This window comes from Cavia porcellus, unplaced genomic scaffold (genome assembly GCF_034190915.1).
Source record: "Cavia porcellus strain 051 isolate PalLab524CR breed Dunkin Hartley unplaced genomic scaffold, mCavPor4.1 scaffold_12, whole genome shotgun sequence".
NCBI classification, from domain to species: Eukaryota; Metazoa; Chordata; class Mammalia; order Rodentia; family Caviidae; genus Cavia; species Cavia porcellus.
Genome location: NW_026947495.1, coordinates 41243979 through 41265767, shown reverse-complemented (window position 1 = coordinate 41265767; position 21789 = coordinate 41243979). Strand labels below are relative to the sequence as shown.

General features: G+C 39.4%; 1 protein-coding gene across 23 annotated transcripts in view; it reads left to right on the top strand.

The window, feature by feature from the left end:
• Nucleotides 1–21789, top strand: part of Neb (nebulin) — a 205500-nt gene that overhangs the window by 167376 nt on the left and 16335 nt on the right. For 12 of the 23 annotated variants that reach the window (XM_063259080.1, XM_063259077.1, XM_063259075.1 and 9 more), the window contains exons 132-151: nt 23–127; nt 764–868; nt 961–1071; nt 1998–2108; nt 2363–2464; nt 2574–2678; nt 7405–7515; nt 8066–8170; nt 8692–8796; nt 10703–10807; nt 11803–11913; nt 12288–12398; nt 12940–13053; nt 13873–13977; nt 15918–16022; nt 16798–16902; nt 17535–17627; nt 19028–19120; nt 20340–20432; nt 20942–21034. In XM_063259080.1, coding sequence (XP_063115150.1) covers nt 23–127; nt 764–868; nt 961–1071; nt 1998–2108; nt 2363–2464; nt 2574–2678; nt 7405–7515; nt 8066–8170; nt 8692–8796; nt 10703–10807; nt 11803–11913; nt 12288–12398; nt 12940–13053; nt 13873–13977; nt 15918–16022; nt 16798–16902; nt 17535–17627; nt 19028–19120; nt 20340–20432; nt 20942–21034 — 2088 coding nt within the window. The remainder of the gene's footprint in view (nt 1–22; nt 128–763; nt 869–960; nt 1072–1997; nt 2109–2362; nt 2465–2573; nt 2679–7404; nt 7516–8065; nt 8171–8691; nt 8797–10702; nt 10808–11802; nt 11914–12287; nt 12399–12939; nt 13054–13872; nt 13978–15917; nt 16023–16797; nt 16903–17534; nt 17628–19027; nt 19121–20339; nt 20433–20941; nt 21035–21789) is intronic. The other 11 variants (XM_063259082.1, XM_063259079.1, XM_063259076.1 and 8 more) reach the window with 4 other exon arrangements.

The following is a 21789-nucleotide window of genomic DNA, read 5'->3' as shown; positions in this document are numbered from 1 at the left end:
CTCTGCTTCTCTTCCATCACAGTTTGAATACAAGTTGGACAGAGAGTTCCTCAAGGGCTGCAAGCTTTCTGTCACTGATGACAAAGACATGGTGCTGGCCCTCAGGAATTCCATAATAGAAAGCGACGTAAGTATCCAGTTTCTTCCACTGGGCCAACTTCCTCAGGCTCATCCTCTGTGGCACAGTCTCCCGTGTCATCCGGTAGAGGACAAAGGAGGGCAGATCTGTAGGTGCTCAGGGGTGGTCCTGAAACATGGCCATCTCCTCAGTGGAAATCAGTAATACGGCCAGGCCAGGCAGCAGTCATGCAGAGGCCCCGAAACCCAGGTCGCAGCTCTCGATCTGTGCTGTACCAGCAGGCAGGTCACACAGCACAAACTGGGAGTCTGAAGGCCTGGCTGCATTCTGTGTGTATTTTTTTCTTTTCTGTGGCATTGTGTTCTTCCTACACTGCAGTTTTCTCGCCTGTAAAAAAGAAATAATGCCTTGCAGGACTGACAGAAAGGCCAAATGATATATTTAAACATGCTTTGAATTAATATCTGTCTCTAGAGAGATCCATCATGTGGTACATCCTCCTTATTATTAAAACTTCAACTTATAAGTGATAAGAAAAAACCCTTTTGGGTATTGCTCTGGATTTCCAAGCATCAGAATCTTTAAATGAATTTTGTGATCTTAATTTGTCCACAATGCTATTCTGCCAGCTATTGTCTAGTGGGTTGGGGGCCTAATAAAAATGTGCTCCCCACCCTCCTACAGCTGAAATACAAAGAGAAACATGTCAAGGAACGAGGAACCTGCCACGCCGTGCCTGACACTCCTCAGGTCCTCCTGGCAAAGACTGTCAGCAATCTAGTGTCTGAGGTAAAGCTCTAGCCACCCATGTGTTCTGCTTTCATCTTGGTTGGGTTCGGGTCCCAGGCAGATACTTTAATAACCTCCTGTGGATCCCTCAGAACAAGTACAAACGCCACGTCAAGAAGCACCTGGCCCAGGGCTCATACACAACACTGCCAGAGACGCGGGATACAGTTCATGTCAAGGAAGTAACCAAGCACGTCAGTGATGTAAGTGAGCCGCCGTGGGACTCTCTCGGTAATAGCAGCACCTTGCCTTAGAGCCTGGGAAAGACCGCACACTGCCCTTTCGGTTACAGATGCGTTGCTTTACATAGCCTCACTCATACCATCAGTATTTGCATGTGAACCCTAAACTCTAGTTTAAATATTCTGTGTTCGTTGACTTTCTAATTATGATAATTATGACAGACGAGGGCTCTGCATAGGACCTATTATCTAAAAATACAAGCTGTCGTTATTAATGCTAATAATTGGAGGACGCATTGCTGATTAAGGGTGTATATAATGTTTACATGCCTTGTGTGAAGCTAGTACGCGTACAAAACACATCACAATTCTATTTCATCCTCTTTCCCTCCCTTTTCTCCCCTCTCCATCTCTTGATCGCCTTCCCCTTTAAGAAAGATCTATTTCCCTGCTTCCTATTTTCCTATTCATTTTGCCCTTTATATATACCTGGGGCTTCTCATATAAAAGAAACCATGCGATATTTAAGCTTACTTACTGAATGGTCTCAGGGAACAGCTACACAATTTTAGAGCAATAAAGTAACCTTTTCGCACTTCAATAATCTTTTCTCCTTCTAACTGTATTAGTAGTACTGTAGTAACCCTGGTATTATATCTTATATATCATATATGATTTCACATACCTTTAAAAGGTAGAAATGGTGAGTAAAGAATTTAATTTGCTTGTTCTCAGTTCTCCAAAGATTACTGGATGCTTCAAGATTCACAATCTCCAAAGATTGTGTAATTCTGAGAAGAATCAGAATGTGGGCCAGAGATCTAAGTACCAAAGTGATGCCAAGCTAGGGGAGCCATGGGTTTTCCTGGAGATCTCAGAGTTCTTCAAGTAAATTGCTTTTGTTCCCAGCTTCCTTTTCTCACAGAAACAATTCTAACTCTCTTTAGACAAATTATAAGAAGAAATTTGTCAAGGAGAAAGGAAAGTCCAACTACTCCATCATGCAGGAGCCTCCAGAGGTGAAGCATGCCATAGAAGTGGCCAAGAAGCAGAGTGATGTACGTTTCCCCTCAGACATTTGTGAGCTGGTTGTTGCAGTGGCTTTCTAGTTATGGTAAAAGTGCAGAATATCCCCAGATGGGTGCATGCTCTTGTTCCAAAGCACACTCACCCCGAGTTCTATGATCTGGTAGTTTAAAACATATGGCAATGGTGGTGGGGATTTGTTTTGTTTTGAGTAAAAAGTTGTTTGATGCTTACTGAGGACTTTTGGAAAGATATCTCTCCATGACATTTTCTTCCTCATGTAAAGGTGGCTTACAAAAAAGATGCCAAAGAGAACCTACATTATACCACCGTGGCTGATCGACCAGACATCAAGAAGGCCACACAGGCAGCCAAACAGGCCAGTGAGGTAAGGGTGGTAGCTAATATGTCTCAAGTCCCCTGTGATCTCTACCAACAGTAGTGGAAGGTGCTTGTTGCTAAGAATACATTGTCTGTCTGGGTTTTCTTTGATCCAGGTGGAGTATAGAGCCAAGCACCGCAAGGAAGCCAGCCATGGCTTAAGCATGCTTGGTCGGCCGGACATTGAGATGGCCAAGAAGGCAGCCAAGTTGAGCAGCCAGGTAATGCAGATCACCAAGCAGCCGCTCTAGGGTGGAAAGATTTTGAAAACTTTACAGAAAGAAGTAATTCTCAGGATGTAAGTGTATGTTAACAACCAAAGAGATATTGGTCTTTAACTGCAGTGCAGAGCTTTGCAAAGCACTGAGCACTTGCTTTGTCTTTTTCTCTCTAAGCAGTGTGGGCCTTTCTTATTCTCTACTTTGCCATTTATGGGTATGCATCTGAGTGTCTGTGTGCTCAGCAAGCATCCTATGACAAGGGACCTCACTCCAGACAGTAAGATTAATGATGTGAGGGTCTGGCTCATACCTGAGTCACCTATGGGAGGCCTGTTAACATGCAAAGTCATGCAGTTCCAGCCTAATCAGACGAAATACTTTTTTTTGTTGTGAGTGGGTGGGTAGGTAGTGGTAGTGCTGGGTAACCCTGGGCCTTGTGGGTGTTAGGGCAAGCACTGTACCACTGAACTACATCTCCGCTCTTTTTAGTTGATTTTGAGACGTGTGTGACCCAGACTGACCTCAAATTTGCAATCCTCTTGCCTCAGCCTCCTGAATAGTATTACAGACATGGATCGCCATGCCTGGCAGGAACCTTTATTCTTTCATTCAATACCCAGAAATTGAATATCCAAGCTTAGAAATTACATGTTCAGTCCACTTGTCTCTGGATAAATAATTACAATTTGGTGTGACGAGTGTCAGATCAAGAGTGTTCAGAGATTCTTCCTTCTAGCAGATTGCAAATTATTGAGGAAAAGCCGGACACAGAAATGTGTTGTCCAAACCTGATTTTCACATTTCCTAAGTTCCCTTTTACCACCAATTGTCTATCCTTAAGTCATGACAGGTTTTTAGACTTTACCCCTACTGCCAGATCTTGCAGACAGCAAATTTTGTTCCCATGGGATGTGAGCTCAAAAATACATTTTTCCTCCAATTTGGAGGTCTTCCCTTCATCTTCTTCACTGTTCATTCTCTTCACATATTTAAATAAATGGGCTTGGGATACATACCTTTAGTTGTATGTACTGACTTGTAGCAATACGAAACATGAGATTCCAAACTTGAGTAAGATAGTATATAAAGCATTAATTTCAAGTGATAAACAAGTTGGAATTCTGAAAAGATAAAATGTTCAGATGACTGGTGACAAGCCTGTAAGATTTGTTTTATACTTTTTGTATTTAAAATTTCTATGCAGTGTTTTTATTATGTTAATAAAATCATACAGACACGAGACTAAGAAACAAAATCATTTACAAAAAACAATGGAATCTAAGAGTCAATCAAATGTTCCAAGAATTTATATAAATTTTTTAAAGTATTTTCAGTTTCTAAGGTCATATCAAATTAAAAACAAAAAAATGATTTTTGTGTTGAAATTTTGAAAACGTTACTGTTTTTAAAAAATCAAGAGGTTTATATTTCTAATCCTAAGTGAATCCTGTGTTATGAAGAATAGGACCCAATAACATCTTTTTATGAGTTTGTTTTCCTGGGCTCATCCCCTGTGGTGTGGCCTCAGCTGTGTGTGGGCTCTCCCTGCTTGGTCTTTGCTGTCTTGCTACATGCTCTGGGCAGAATACTTCACAGGCCAAAAGAGAAGGCATGGGCAGAGCACTGCATCTTGTGATACCCCCAAGGCAGGGCAGCTTAAGAAAAGTAATGTACTCAGCAGTGATGTAAGACCGACACCACAGGCCATCTCATCGACTTCCTCTTTCTCTTTCTCTCATCTACTTTCTTGGCCTTGATTGATGAAGTTGTACCTTTCTTCTATTGATTTTATGTTGGAATGTGTAGAATGTTGTGGAGATTTGTAGGTGGATATACTTTTGTACACACAGCTCTTTTTGCTGCATGAAATTTTCTCTCAGGTATGTACTTGGTATAAGAATATAGACAACACGTGGAAAGACAGACTCTGTATACTTCAGGTTGCTGACTCTTGCTCTAATTAAATGATGAAATGAAAAACTGAGAATCTTATCTCCAACTGCTGTAGTCAGGGCTTGCAAGGGAAACAATTTAATACAGGACACATAATTTATAGGATTATTTTATAGTAGTCACTCAAAGTGTCAAATACAAAAGAGTACAGGAAATCTGTCCACACACTAAGGAGGACTGACTCCCATGGCAGTCCCTGCATGAATTCAGCTAAAGAGCTAGAGCCCCTGGTAATGTCCCCCAGGAGTCTAACTGGAGGCCCAGAGCCCATGAGACTGTCTCATGCAAGTCTGTACCAAGGATTTGCACTAGGAAGGCTCAGTGGTTAGCGATGGAAGCTAGAAAGTCTACTCTAGCAGGATAAAGAATCTGTGCCAGCAGGCTGAGGAATCTGCAGTGGAGCCAGGAAGTGATGCTCAAAGTAAGGACCAGAGCTGCCCCCAAAAGAGCCACACCCATTCTCAGCAACAACGAAGTCCCAATCTCCTCTAATTATGAGAACAACTAAGTTCATATCAGAATGCCAGCATAATAAGCTCTTCCAGGAGAATCAACAGCACATTATGTTGCCCTCTGGTTCTCCTTTTTATGCTGTTGGCAACAATTCTCAGGTGGGCCTTCCACACCCAGAACCACCCTGATTCAGTTTAGCTGGATGTTCCAAGTTGACCACGAGTTGTCAGTCCATTGCACCAACCATACAAAGAAAACCTCTGTTTCTTCTGAAGTTATCTTTGGAACTTCAAACATTTAAGTTCGTTAGTTGATCCAGTCTCTCAGTTTAGGCATACTGTGAATCAACAGAATAAACCACATTTTTTGACTCAGCTTTTGCACTGTTCTACAGTCTTCATAGAAAGAACTGTTTCTTTATAAATACCAATATATAATTGTATTCTCTGAAATAAATCTGAACATTTAGATTTTAGACTGCTTCCAAAAGCTTTGGAAAGATATTTAATTCATAACCACTTCCTTACAGTAATATCCTCAATAGGGCCAAATATCCGAGCCGGCTGGGATGACAGAATGCTGCTCTTGTCCTTGCTAGTCCATGGCACTGCAGTTATTTCACAGGCTTCCACAATTTACAAGAAAAAGAAAGCTTCAGAACCACCCTGGAGTGCCACATGTACCCAGTGTTACTGCCCTTAGCACTTGGTCCAACACTACTCTACAGCTTACTGAAGTCCTGAATCCTTCAAGATATAATAGCTCATGAGGAGACTCAACCAAAAAGGAAGGTCCCAAGTGCTGGCTTGGATCCATATTAAAAAAGTTGTGTGAGGTTGCATTTGCATGATGGCTTTCTTGTGGATGAATAGACTTCTTTTTTAAGTTTGAAATTTAACTTGAAATTAAAGAAACTAAAGGTAAACCAATGGAATTGCTGCCCCTCAGAATAAATATATCTCCAGAAATGAGATCTACAAGATAGAAAGAGGACCTTCAGTGTCCTTTAGAAGCAGATTTCTCATTTGGTTTTCTTTCTCACTGGTGTTGCACACGTTAGGGGCACATCCCAGCTTCTGGTTATCTGTACCCCTATGGAGAAGTTGCCTTTTGGTCCAGATTCCAGTTCCCCACTTCTGACTGTCCTTTGCAGGCTCTCCATTTCTTCATCTTGAGAGCAAATGTCTTCCAGAGAAGAGCTGTTGTGGCACTGTTTACATTTTGTCTTCCTGCGACACAGCCTGTCTGCGTCTGCCTTTGTGTGTCTCTCAGCGTGCTGCCTTCCCCTGCAGCTTGTCTCTGCGTTCTCCCTCTGGACGGATTCAGAGTAAACGAATCTTGGTGCTGTGAATGTGTTTTATGCCATGCAGCAAGTTTCACTGTTTCTCTTTGTGTGTCTTCGGCTGCATATGCCAAATGTAGGGGAGGTGGCACAGAGCTGAAGCATGACGATGCTACCTCTAGATGCCCACAGAGAGAAGCATCCCAGCGCTTGTTCCTTGTGTGCGGACTTTGAATGAGTGAAGCTTTCATCTTACCAGTAACAGAATCTCGAAGCCTCCCTGAGAGTTAAATATTGCCTGATAGTTAGCTAACCTGTAAAAGTAGCTCATTTTTATTCCCCCTAGAGTGAATAACAAGTGGAATTCTACTTCTGGATTTCAATCTTCCAATATTATTGACAAAGGCATTGGTCTGTTTTAAGGAAAAGTGTATCTCTCAGATAGTTTATTTCCCTTATAAGTCATTTTCTTAGATATTTTACTTAGGTATCATAACTGTCTCTTCTTTTAATGCAGCCCAGATACATTTTTTGAGCAACTATGAGTGCCAAACATTAACTTATTTTTAAATTGAATTTATAGTCAAAGTACTATTCAATAATAATAATAAAGTCTCCTAACTTAACCCCTCTTGATTATTTCCAGTTCTCCACAGTGGGCCTATGTAGTTCTTGGTTTCATTAGTTAGGAAGTACAAAATACTCCAAATCAAGTACATAGATGACCTCTCTGAGTTTAGCCTGGTGCTTTTTCCTCTTATTTTTATTTTGCATTAGAAAGAGATGATATTCATGCCTCTGAATAATATGAATAGGAGCAAGTCCAATGTCACTTGATCTTATGCTTGATTCCCTGTGCCCCCACATAATTATTAATAGTGCCCCCTTTTTACTCTTAAAAATGTTCTGCTTTGGGCAATAATTACATGGTCTCTTTATGTATAACATATACATACTCTTTGGCATTTATGTTCCACTATTCCACAGTTCCTTGATTGATTTTCAGGAATAATTTGGATGTTTGATTTTTTCTGTCAGGTTAAATACCGAGAAAATTTCGACAAAGAGAAGGGCAAGACACCAAAATACAATCCGAAAGACAGTCAGCTCTATAAAGTCATGAAAGATGCTAATAATCTTGCAAGTGAGGTAAGTTTCTTTGAAATTGTAATAAAGTCATGTATGTAACACAGTGTTTGTCGTTTTAACATGGTGAAGTGTATAACTCAGTAGCATTAATTATATTCACCGTGTTGTTCAGCTGTTGCCACCAACTCTCGCCAAAGCTTTTCTTCTCCCCAAACAGAATTGCTACTGCTCTGTCCCTTCCTCATTTAGCTCCTGGAAGCTTCTCCTCTCCTTTCTGTCTCTAGATGTTTACCTCTTTTACAGATTTTATAGAAGTGGAACCATATAATATTTATCTTTTTGTGTTTACCTTGTTTTACTTGGTGTAATATTTTCAAGGTCATCCATATTGTAGCATGTATCAAAACATCATTACTTGTTTTGTGACCATTTATCTGTTAATGGACATTTGGGTTTTTCTTCCCGCTTTTGGCTGCTGTGGGCAAGGTATGACTTTTTATACGTATATCTAGCATTTGGTTCATGATGAAATAGCTTACTGCGATTTTTCATTAGTGCTGTTTTCTGTTTCCTATTATGTCATTTCCTTTTTTTCTCCCTTATTACATAGGTTAAATATAAGGCTGACCTGAAGAAACTTCACAAACCTGTAACTGACATGAAGGAATCTCTGATAATGAACCACGTCCTCAACACAAGCCAACTTGCCAGCTCTGTAAGCTCGATCATTTGTCCAGAAACAACTGATTTCACTCATCTGCAACTCGGTTACTTCTCTGAGCTCACACGCACCTCCTTCTCTGCTGCTGATACACTAGATGTGTTGCAAAGCTCTTCTGTTGAGCATTCTCGTCTTGATGACATTGAGCAAACCATTCTCCACTGACGCGATGCCTCTCAGAAAGCAAAAATGCTTCTATTTTTGAAATATTTATACTTTTCCCTCTTATTAACCATCCCTTTTCCTCCTTCTGTGAGCATAGAACTACTGTTTGAAATAGTTTCTTTCACTTTTAACTTTTTAATGCCTTCTTTGAAGAAGCCACACAACTTGAGCGTTTTTATCTGATATTAACTGACAATACTAAACCTGGCTCCTCATCTTTTAAATTTTTTTCTTAACCCATTATTTAGTGTTTGCTAATTTTAGTTTGGTCTTGACAATGCTGCTAAAGAGGAAAAATAGGAATCCTGAGCAGCTTTTAGACCCGTGTGCCTTTTTGCCCCCACCCTCAGTACCAGTACAAGAAGAACTATGAGAAGAGTAAAGGCCACTACCACACCATACCAGATAATCTGGAGCAGCTTCACCTGAAGGAGGCCACAGAGTTACAGAGTATAGTAAGTTGGTCAAGTCTGGCTTTTCCTCTGATACACCTTCCCCTACAGTGTCAAAATTTCCCATGAATTCACTCAATGATAGGAGTGCTGCTTTTTTTATTAATATGTATTTGCAGTATGTGACAATTACAATTATTGTGGGCAGTTGGTATTTATTCATGACACATTTTAATTCTTTTTTTTTTCAGTTTTGTTTGGTTTTGATTTTTCACAACCTCCCTTCTTTTCCCTCCCTGTTTCTTCCAACTGTTGGATTCCTTCCCATTTGCAGAGGCTCTATATTTGTATCATCTTTTCCGTTCTGTTTTCCTCCCCGCCCTCCCTACCTCCAACTCTTGTTCTTCTATCCATTTGAAAAAGATCTCTCTACTGTTTTGTGTGTGCTCTCTCTCATAATATACATACACTTTGTATATATACAAAGACATCTTTGTATGTATATTTATTTACTGTTCTCTCTCTGTATATATATATATATATATATATATATATAATCTTTTAATAACTACTGTTTGGGGACACTGCACAAGTAGAGAAGAGCTTTAAATTTAGAAACATTTTGCAATAAATTGTTTTAGATGGTGATGTCATTTACCTACAGAGGAAAAATATACGTGCAGTGTGTTATTCAAGTTATAATGGGGCATGAAGAGTGTGTTACGCGAGAGGGAAACCCCTCACAGGAAGCCCTTCCCATACCTTCTTTGGTCTGCCTCTCAGGATAGGAAGAACTAGCAATGACAGGGAGTCTTGGTTTTAATAAGAGAGGTGACGTGATCAGGTCCACCACTGAAAGGATCTCTAGATGTTCAAGAAATTGTTAAATTTGTCAAGTAATTGAATATTTTCAGGGGAAATAACTTATTACACGACCTCTATATCATGAATTCTCCATTATTTAGGCCCCCTTTGACATTCACCAAAGAGAGAAATTAGTAGAAATGCCTTTACTCCTATGAAAAGCATCATGCACCCCCAGGCCTCTGTTTGAGGTCTTGTTAAAATCAAAAGAGCTGAGACTGAGCAATGCTGTTAGGTGCTATATGGACAAAGTCCTCTGCTTCCCTGTCAGTTTTTCCTCTGAGAAGTATGAGGAGTCACATGGTTCCCCCATTTCTAATTACACGCTATGAGGAAATTATATTTGTAAAATAGCAGTAAGAATTTTTGGAAATTATCAAGTTTGTTAATAGTTCATTCGACATGTGAACTAGTTCTCATTTCTATACTGATATGTTTTGACTGCATTAAATTTAGGACCCATGATGACCCAGAGAACTGTTTACTTATAAATAAAGCTGTATGTGTTATCTGGTCAGTCAAAACCCCAGGCCTCTGCCATGAAAGGTGGTACATGCTTCTAATCTCATAATTTGAGAGGCTGAGGCAAGAAGATAACTGATTTTAAGGCTAGCCTACGCTACGTAAGCAAGTTCAAAGCCAACCTGAACTACATAGTAAGATCCTGTCTCAAAAAAACAAAGATAAACCAAATCAAACAAAAAAGCACATCTCTAAAAGTTCTTACAAAATAAAAATGTAGATTTGTAAAAATCAGAAACATTGACTGAATATATTAAAGTGTATCACTTACACATTGAAACTTCTCCACCCTTATGGATGTGCATGGTCTCCGTGTATTTCCTTGCCCCAGTATTTCTTTCAGCTGATTCTTGTCAGTGTTTCTTTGTCTCCTTGAACTGAATCTAAATCCTGATTAAATCCCTCCCCCACCACCCAAGCAACAGCAAAAAGGTCATGGACCTGAAAGACAGCCACCAGCTGGAGTGGCAATGAGATGACCCAACTGGCTGTAATGTATCATTCTAAGAATACGGTCCCTAAAGTGGTTTCTGACTAAAAACTGACCGGAGAAGAAGTGTCTAACAAGGCTTTTCATCACTAGGTGAAATACAAAGAAAAATATGAAAAGGAACGAGGAAAGCCCATGCTGGACTTTGAAACACCAACATACATCACTGCCAAGGAATCTCAGCAGATGCAGAGTGGGGTAAGCGCTAAGGAAAAACCACACAACCATGATAGCACTACACTGATGACCACAGACTCTGCCAGCAAACGTGTCCAGCCTGCTTCTTATCCAAAAGTGATACTGGTAGAACTTTTTACCATGTGATTACTAAAATCTTCTTCATCACCTAAATCCTTCAATTTAGTTATGAAAAGTGTTATAAATAGTACATATTTATCATTTAGGATTTATTATAATAAACAGGTTCATAATATGAAAACACAGCCCACTAAGTTCTAACACTGAAAAACATTATACTGAATATAATTTGAATTTTTCCTTCATAAATGAAAAGTTCCCTCCATGCAAATGGATCATTCACTTTGAAATGCTGTTTACTCTTAGTAGGATGCCCTAAGTCAAACAAAGGGGGATCAGGAATAGAGACGTAGTTCAGTCCCCAGGAAATCAAAAGTCAAGATGCTGTTTTTGCTATTCTAGAATTGTAAGTGGAGGCATTAAGTTTGTTTTTTCATTTTAACCACAAACAGAAAACAATGGGATCTTATTTTGAAGCTTAGAAAGTCTGTTTCATTGGGCAACAGGCTTGTTTGAAATTTCTGCTTGCCTCTTCTCTGTAGGGACCTATCTGCAACTACACAGATAAATGGTTTTTGACCAAAGTAGCAGTTTGTGGAGCTTAAAAGCTTAAGAGTTTCAAACAACTGGTGAATCCAAGTAAAGAATCTGTGGGAGTTCTTTATACTCACAACTCTTCGGTAAATTTAAAATCCTACTACGACAGAAAACAAAATCTAAGAGAGGCTCATCCAAGGTTCTCACCCTTGGAGTTTCCTTGGGGTTATTTGCTGTAGGCAGAATATTTCCAGGGCAATCAGGCAGGCGTGAGATGTGTGGCCAGGAGCAGAACTTTAAGTGTTAAGGGCCATGTTGAAATTTTTTTCTTCCTATGACTGAGAGATCAAGTATAAAAAGATGTTTTTTAACTTGTCTTTCCTTCCTACTCACATTAGAAAGAATATAGGAAAGATTATGAAGAGTCCATTAAAGGCAGAAACCTAACGGGCCTGGAGGTCACGCCAGCTTTGTTACATGTCAAATACGCAACCAAAATAGCAAGTGAGGTAGTGGCCACTCTGGTATTTTCTTTCCCTCTTGATCCAAATGATTGCACTAATGACACTCATTTTCATCACCACCTAACTGCAAGTTTCAGGTTGAGTTCACCTGTGTTTGGTACTACCACCTAATCTGTTACCCTGATAATTCTCTAATTTCTTAGGGAATATCTAATGGAAATATGCTTACTCTAGCCTATTAATTCCTACTCTTCTATTTGATATTTAATATTAACTGATGAAGCTTATTCCCTGCCTTTGATTATATCTTAACCATGAGCTGTTAAACATGGGAAGGGTTGTTTTCTGGTTTTGCTCTTCACCTAAGAGAATGACCTAGACTTTTTTGTCAGTACTGTTGCTTTTACTTTGTGATATAGAAAGAGTACAGGAAAGATCTAGAGGAAAGCATCCGTGGAAAGGGCCTGACTGAAATGGAAGATACTCCTGACATGGTGCGAGCAAAGAACGCCACTCACATTCTCAATGAGGTAAGGCCACACTCAGCCACAGGAGTACTAGGCAGTAGAGTCTCTTCTTTACTCAAGTTGCACCAAAAGTGACAGTTTTTCCAAGTCTATCTCCAGCATTGTTAACCTCTGAATGCAATTTATGGCAATTTCCAATGAATAGTTTTACAACTAATTATTTATCTAATATTATTTGATTTAACCTTGGTACATTTGGTGTGATTAGTTAAATTAAAACACAACACTGGAGTGGTATGCTCCTAAATTTAATCCTAGTTGTGTAACAAACCAGATTTAAAATTTGCTTTTTATTTTAACTTTCTAAGTAGAAAATGATAGAGGCATCCAAACGATGGAGTTATGTTGACTCATACTGAAATGCATAGCATGTTTTCCTACAGTGACTTTTCTGGAGACACCACTCTAGCCTATTACATGCACTGAATGTAAATGCTAAGAGAGACGCTACCTGTGACAACTCATTTCATAGTCATTCTGTTCAGTTACCACCTACTAGAAGTTAGGTGACTTTGTTTTTTCTTAATAATGTATCTATATATAGAAAGAATACAAGCGAGACCTAGAACTGGAAGTCAAAGGAAGAGGCCTGAATGCCATGGCCAATGAAACTCCAGATTTTATGCGGGCCAAGAATGCCACTGATATTGCCAGTCAGGTCAGTGTTTCTACCCCAGGTCAGTCTTTCAAGAAAGTAGTTGTGACTATAAGAACACAGTGTGGTTCCTCTGTCATCTTGTTTGTCAGTGACAGTTAAACACATACAATGGCGTTCTTAAATGTTTGCCTAGTGGAATCCAGTCCAGTGAAAGAATCAAGGACTCTGCCTGGCTGCGTTCTGAATCTTAAGAACAAAGGGCCAAAGCTGGGGAACCAAATTGCTGCGTGAAGTTGGAATGGACTCTGACATCCTCACCCTGCTTTGTAGTCAAGCCACTCGTCATTTGGTGCCAAGAATCCCTTGCTTAGAGTATTTCGGGGAGCTCTTTCTTCCCCTGCTTTCAAGGCCAAAATTTAAATACATCCTTTAGGTATCCGGTACTGTCTAATGCTACTTGATATGTGTGTTTTGCTGAATTGTCATTCTGTAGAAAAACCATTTTTTGCTGTCTAATGATTATATTTCTCTTACATATATCCAATCTACACTTAAGTAAATATGAGTCTTTCAACAGTTAACAGCATCTTTATAATCTCCCTGTTTTGTATAAAGCTATGGACACAATAGGAAGAAATGTCCATTGAATGTTAATTCTTACAATATAAATATTAATCACCTTTTAATTAAACCAAACCAAAAAATGCCATGCATAGTCCATTGTTGTGGTGCATACCTGTTATTCCAGTATTTGAGAGACTGAGGCACAAGAATTGAGAGTTTGAAGCCAACCTGGGCTATACAGAGACACTATGACTCAAAAACCAAACTATAGTGCACTTCATAAACATTTACTCAACTCTCGGGTGCCTTCTACAGATTAAGTATAAGCAGTCAGCAGAAATGGAAAAAGCCAATTTCACATCTGTGGTAGATACTCCAGAGATCATTCATGCTCAGCAAGTCAAGAACCTTTCAAGCCAGGTAAGAGTTTTCATCATAATACCTCTCATATGCCCCAGTCATGAAAAACTACAGTCCCCCCATGAGTGCCAAAGGAGTTATTTTCAAGTCACAATTTTCACCAGCAAAACAAAACAGATTCACTTCCAGTGGGCAGGTTTGGGTCAGAGTTGAAATTTCTGTATTAGATTTAAAATAAATGATAAAATAGCTGCGGGTGGGTTTTCCTCAGAGGTATAATGTCAAGCCTCAAACTACCTAGCTATATTCATGGGAGAGCCAGGGAAGCCAATGCCACTTGAGCTGTGAGAGATGTAGCAGCTGCCTGCCCTCTGCTTTTGACATTGCTAATGTTTGAGGAAAGCCCTGGGTTGCCCAGTCCCAAGACGAGCTTGGTCACTCATTCTGCTGGTGTGTGTTCAATCTGGCTGATTCCTCAGGCCTAAAATATAGCAGGCAAGTTACTTCTCTCTAATTCAGATGAGTGTTTACTTTTGAATGATGAAATAGTGTTTTCCACAAAATTACTTTTCAGTTCCATAGGAAGTATGTATTTTATAACATTAAAGCCTCTTGAAGATTGGCACAGAGCAGTTTGAGCTCACAAACAAATCCAGGATATTATAGTGAAAATTTCTTAATTCCAGGAGAGCCATTCAGGTCCTTTCTTGCAAAAATATCTTCAAGTTCTGTGTGCAAATTGATTACCTCCCTTAGGGATCAGAGAAAAGATTAATGTCTAAACTGATTCTGCAAAACAATTAAGACAACTTTTACTTAATCTTTAAAAAAAGAAAGGAAGACAGCTTATATTAGTTTCTTAGGAAATTGAGAACTCTTTACACTGGGATGAGCGAGGAGGGTCATGCAGGTCACTTTTCCCAGGACAAAGTGCGTGTTCCTGGGAGCTACTTTGTTCCTTCCAGAGAACTCTGCTCCAATTGACTCCCAGGTAGATAAATAAAATCTAGGCGCAGATCTTTCTGAAACTTCTGTATTTGAGAAGATTAAAAGTTTCATTACTTACAATTCATAGATAATACAATGTAGATACAGACTGAATAGTTTCAGCCCTGCTATAAAAGTGACTTGTCCCTTTCCTCCTCGTCCCTTTGCACCCAAATTTCCTTGAAAAGTGGAAGAAATGAGCTAAATTAAAGCTAAAGGGATAAGTGAAAGGGCATACTAATGAAGGGGGAATTAAAAAGACTCTAAGGTAGAGTAAATGTCCTCTTGCAGAGAATAACTGAGACATCAGGCTGGTAATGAGGTGTCTGTGTATGTGTCCAGAATAGCACCGCCCCTAACGGATACTTCAGTGCAGGTCAGGGAAGCCCAAGGAAAAGTGATGGCCCAAGGAACAGTAGGGACCTCGGTTTGCCTAGTTAGTGGAGTATCTAGTCCCATTTGGCCAGTTTCTGGAGCAGCAGAGCCATGTTCTGGAAGCACCTAGCTCTTCCTGCCTGTCACACCCTCCTCAGTCATGCAGCCAGGAGCCCCAGACATACCTGTGGGAAGCTCAGTGAAAATCCTGCCACCCAACTAGGCTGTCTTGCAGAAGGTAGAGACTTCTAACCCTACCGCTCCTCTGTGCCTGCCTGAATGATTCCTGGCTGTGCTTTTCTCTAGCTCATGAATAGCACCACTGGAGGCATCTCCATCGCCTTCCCAGGCCTCATTAGCAGTGATTGCTCCCATATGGACAAGCTGGCACCAGCCTTCCTCTGCCAACATTGCCCCGACAGTGGGTCCATCCTATTAAATAGCTGGCCTCCGTTCTCGTTGAAAGGGCATGGCCATCACTGACTTGAGGGCTGTGCTTTATAACTCTTGCGTGAACATGAACACTCAAGAAGATGGAAAGAAATTTTCTTCTTCTGAGCTGGAAGGACCACATTAGATGCCACTGGCCCACATTCTTGTGGTGTTCACTTTCCTTACATCTTGGACTCTATTCCCAGAAAAAATATAAAGAAGATGCGGAGAAGTCCATGTCATATTATGAGACTGTTTTGGACACTCCAGAGATGCAGAGAGTCCGGGAGAACCAAAAGAACTTCAGCCTTGTAAGTTTTTTTTTAATCTAAGGCATAACTCACTGGTACTTGGGATCTTGCAGGCTAAGAAAGATGCTTTGGGGCATACACATGGGTGCCCAGTCCTAGGGAAGGGGCTGTGGAGCAGCACACACACTCCCGCCCCCCACGCCATCCCTGCTCTGGGATCATGTACTTGACTTTCTCCGGGCTTACATTATACTTTGATCCAAACCACAGCAGGAAAACCCTGTTACTTGGTCATCACCTTCCACTCCTGGTGACATCTATTTTTCTCGAGTTAAATCTAGGCAAGGAGTACTTTAAAAAAAAAAAAAAAAAGAAAACCTAATTTTACACATTTTAAGTTTCAAATATGTAGCTCAGTAATACAGTTTGTGCTTAGCATATATGAGGCTTTGGGCTCAATCCCCAGCACCCCCCCCCGGTCAAATTAGTTTCTCCATAAATTGCTTATTAAAGAATTTCCCACGCCAAGCATGGTGGCACATGCCTGTAATCCTAGCACTTGGGTGGCTGAGGCAGGAAGATGATTGTGAACCCAAGACCAGCCTGGGCTACATAGCAAGTCCAAGGCAGCCTATACTACATAGTGAAACACTGTCTAAAAAAAAAAAAAAGAAGAAGAAGAAGAAGAGGAAGAATTTCCCTTTGGTCATCAGACTATAATTATTGTGGCACTAATTTTTAAATATAAGATTTTTAACTTTCTATATGCAATATACAACAATTAAAAATAAAACAACATTAATATCTTAACAAGATATTTACTCTTTCTTCATAGCTCCAATACCAGTGTGACCTTAAAAACAGTAAAGGAAAAATTACAGTTGTTCAAGACACGCCAGAAATACTGCGTGTTAAAGAAAATCAAAAGAATTTCAGCTCGGTATATTTACTATTTATTTTCCATCTAATGCTAACCTAATAATTCCATTCTCCTCCTATAAAAAATACTAGCTTCACACTGATAGAGATAATTAACATCTAACCTTCACAGTTAATAATACTGGTTATTTGTTAAAATTACCCATACTTTACTCCAATATCTTCACTCTAGACACCATCTGAAATAACAGTTTAAATCTAACAAAGTAACTTCTTTTTTAAATTTTAATCTCAGAGCAGTAACATATGTTGTCTTGCTCCAAGAAGATGGGTTTCTTTTTGACATTGTAATTTCTTATATCTTCCCGAAATAACTGACTGACTGCATCTTTAAGGATTTTACATTTCATATGGGAAAAGTTTTACTGTGATTAATCAATGTGCTCTGGTTTTTCTCATCCTGTATTAATATTGTATGGTGATCTTAAAAGATATCTGAAGATCTGAAAGTGATTTGGTGGTGTATGTTTGGTGTATGACAGGGAAGATCTCAAATGCAGTTTTCCAGCTTTTGCCTGGGAACACTGCCTAGTGTGTTTTGTTTTTACAGAAGCCATGTGTCCTAGTCTTTCTCCAGGAATTGCTAGTGCTTGTTTTCTTCTGTGTAACACTCTCGTGGTTCTGCATGCCCAGGTTTTGTATAAAGAAGGTGTTTCACCAGGAACAGCAATTGGAAAGACGCCCGAGATGATGAGAGTGAAGACAACACAGGACCACATTAGTTCGGTAAAGACAAATCAATATTTTCTAGCTTCTTTTGTTAATTTACAGTGTCTCTTGAGTTGCACAGAAAACCTTTGTCACTGTAAACGGCTTATGTTCTGTAACTGGTGACTGTGTACCACCATCACCACTTCGTATGTGCCAGTGGTTAATCATCTCGAGCTCAGTGCAATCATCTCAGAGGCAGAGATAAGATCTGGAAAGAGAGGATTGTGATGTAGCAGAATGTATTAGTCAGAGAGAACTGAACTTCCCATATATGTAAATATATCTGCCCTAACCAACGGGGGTGTTGGGATGGAATCGCTGGAGTACAGTAGACCTCTCTTATCCAGTTTCTCTTTTCTAGTTTCAGTTACTTTTCACTCAGCCCTGATCCAAAAATATGCAATGGAAAAAATCCAGAAATAAATCCTAAGTTTTAAATTGTGCCCCATTCTGTGTGGCATGATGAAGTCCTGTGGCTTCCCATCTGTGGCATGAATCAGCCCTTTGTCCAGTGTATCCCCACCGTATATACCACTTCCCCATTCTAGCTGTCTCCTTCATGAGACCACCTGTCTTGGTATGGCAGTTACTGTGTTCAAGTAACCCTTATTCTACTTCATGAGCCTATAGTGTAAGAGTAGTGAAAGTAGCAATTTACATGTGCAAAAGAGAAATTATCTAATGCTTTTCCTTTAAGTGAAAAAGCTGAAAATTTTTGACTTAAAAATTTAAAAACTCACTCTGAGGTTGTCATGTTCTACAGTAGACGGAATCTTCCATCTGTGAACTTGTGAAGAAGGAAAAAGAAATCCATGCTAGCCAGGCATGGTATGGTGAAGTTGTAGTCCCACTTACTTAGGAGGCTGAGGCAGGAGGATCACTTGAGCCCCCAAGTTTGAGACCAGCCTGGAAAACATAGTGAGATCCCGTTTCAAAAACAAACTCATGTCAGTCTTGTTATCATATCTCAAATTGCAAAAGATAGGCCACTGTACATGAAAGTACTTAAGATAAAAATGGTAATACGTTTACCATGTGTATTAGGAAAAAATAGAGAGAGAGTTTGGTACTATCTATGGCTTTAGGCCTTCACTTGGGAGTCTTGGAATGTATTCCCCATTTTTAGGGAAGGGCTACTACATAAAAGAGGGGAGGGGTACAATCCAAGTAGAAACTCTGATCTAAGCTCTCCTTAGACCTGTTCTCTGACCTAATGTCAGAGTGTGGCTCCTTCCACACTAAGTGTAGAGGTTGAATTATTTAAATTCTTGCTTTAAAAACTGCAGAGGAGCTGGTAGGTTGGTCAGCATGCACAAATCCCTGCGTTCAATCTTCAGTACACACATAAAAACTATAGGACTATAACCAAACACATGCACATGCAAGAATTGCTTTCCTGTCTCATTTTTATGTAGGTGAAGTATAAAGAAGCAATTGGACAAGGAACTCCAATCCCTGACCTGCCCGAAGTGAAGCGTGTCAAGGAGACGCAGAAGCACATTAGCTCGGTAGTAGCTCATTTGCTCAGCATGCGTTTGTGTGGATGGCCGCTTCTCCCCGCTGCCCCACTGCCTTCTTCCTCTGCCAAAGCCTCCCATGCCTTGGGATGCAGTGAATCCTCCCTTGGCCCCAAAGGGATGCATTCCAGGTGCAAAAGTAGACGAGAAACCTTGATCGTATTATTTAGATCTCATTTCTGGTTTACTGCCTTTGGCTTCCTGTGATTCAAACCCATTTCAAATTTTATGTCCACTAATCTGAGAAAATTTGCCCATGGTTCCTGTGATACTCTTCAATTGGAACTGCTCACCTTTCCCTGATTTTGTTCTCTGTTGCTCAAGACAATCCTGTGTCCTGGCTTGGTAAAGGTTAAAGAAACATGACTATTACCAAGATGGTAGATTCTTAAAAATTTCCTAGCAAGACCAAATCTCACACTTCTACCTTCTGGTTGAGTCTGAGAATTCATTCATGACACAGTGCTGCAGGCTTTTTCTCTTGCTCCCCACCCTATGCACCAGTGTCTATAGAATCCATTTATTTAAAAAAAGAGAAGTCATTCATTCCTTAGCTGAAAGCTTTTAATATTAAGGGGGAAGGAGGCAAATGATTCAGAAAGTGGAAGTTCCTTATGCTTTTCATTAAAATTTGTAGGCCTTTGAGCCTACCACCAAAGCATTTGGATTTGTCCCGGTTCAAAAAAAAAAAAAAAAGATAGGTGTGGAAGGCACGCCTGTAATCCTAGCATTTGGGAGACTGAGGGAGGACTGCTGAGAGTTGGAGGCCAGCCTGGGCTACCTAGTGAGTTCAAGGCCAGCCTGGGCTACGTAACCCTTGTCTCAAAAAAGGAAACAAAAAAAATAATACATGATTAGAGGATCATGAAACAACCAACCCATTTATGGAGTATAAATCTATTATGCTCAGGGCACCAACACTAGGTGTACTACCAAATTTATGACTACTGTTCAGTGAATTTTAGGAATGCAGTGAGTATCGGCTATGGAAAATGCAGTTTAGTACCCAGTTTTCAAGGTGGTAAAATGACTAAAGAAAACAAATGTCTATGAAATTTATTTTCTTTAGTCATTTAGTGTTACATTTGAAAGCTAGATTATTTTTAATGAACTCTTACCAAACTCTTACCTGTGGTCATACATCTAAAGAATGATTATTTTGGTTATTATGGTTATTTTGCCTTTTGGGTATTCTAATTATTTTCTACAGGTTATGTACAAAGAAAACTTGGGAACAGGCATTCCAACCACTGTTACTCCAGAGATTGAAAGAGTCAAACGCAATCAAGAGAACTTTAGCTCGGTATTTATAAACATATCAATAAGAAACTATTTCCCATTTTTAAAATCTACCAGAATAACCCATCATCCTTTTTTTCACAAGTAACATATTAACAGATTCTGTGTGTGTCTGTGTGTGTTTGCGTGTGTGTGTTAGCTGACCTAAGTCATCTGATTTAATACAGAATGACCTGACTGCATTTTAACATTTTCAACAATCGACTAGTAGACACTTAGACCTGAAATACTGCAAGTAGTATTAACATAAAGTCCTCATCAGTATACTCACATCTTATAACTCAGTGCTTTTTGTTGTTTGGGGAAAAAATGTCCTTAATTCCAATTTACTTTCCTATTCCCAGAATTGGCACTGTAGAGTTCATTTTAAAATTGTGACATACAAAACCAAAAACATTATCCTTACTAAATATTACATACTAAAAACTCCTTTCATATCCTTACTCAATTCCCTTTTCTTCAGTCTTTGTACTTGTTTTGAATGTCTTCTGGGTACTTTCTTGTATCTCACAGGTTTTGTACAAAGAAAATGTGGGGAAAGGAACCCCTACAGCTATCACTCCAGAGATGGAGAGAATCAAACGCAATCAAGAGAACTTTAGCTCGGTATTTTTTTAGGGGACAAACAAAAAAAATCCCTTTGTCCTTATTAAAATAAATTTTAATATTTTAACACATTATAAATGTAAAATTACTAAATTCATATAATGAAAAGAATGATACCAAATATTACTTGTTTTCAACCCAAATCTAATGTAGTATTTACTTGAGTTCTGATGTGAAATTTTAACCATTTAGTCTAAAACATAGGCATTTATCATTTCCCTTAAAAACCTGTTAATACTCAGTGTTTCCTTCCTCCAACCCCCTTTAATAACGATAGGAGTTTCTAACGGTGTGGCCCAAGTCAAAAATAAAATCTAACACCCTTTCAAAAGGACAATGCTGATTAGAATTCTGTTTGTATTTATTATGGCTACTTGTATTCTTTGTGTTTGCAGCTTTTTTAAAAAGACTGTGATTCTTAAACATTTTCATTCAAAGATGACACAGAAATTCATAGTAACTCAGTGATCCAAACTTACTTTTTTAGCTTTTGTTTGTTTGTTTGGGTTTTTGGGGTTTTGTTTGTTTGTTTGTTTGTTTGTTTTTTTTAATATCTTGCAGGACATAAAAAGAGCTTTCCTGGGGAATATATTCAGGATCACAGAAAACTAAGCTAATATTTCTTTGGTTTCCCCAAACTTCTTACTTATTTCCTAATTCATTACATTATAGATGTTAATTTCTACCAGCTTAAATGCCATATGACAAGGCCTGATCTTTCTGTCTTTGAGACAAAGCACGTGTAAGTGAAGCCA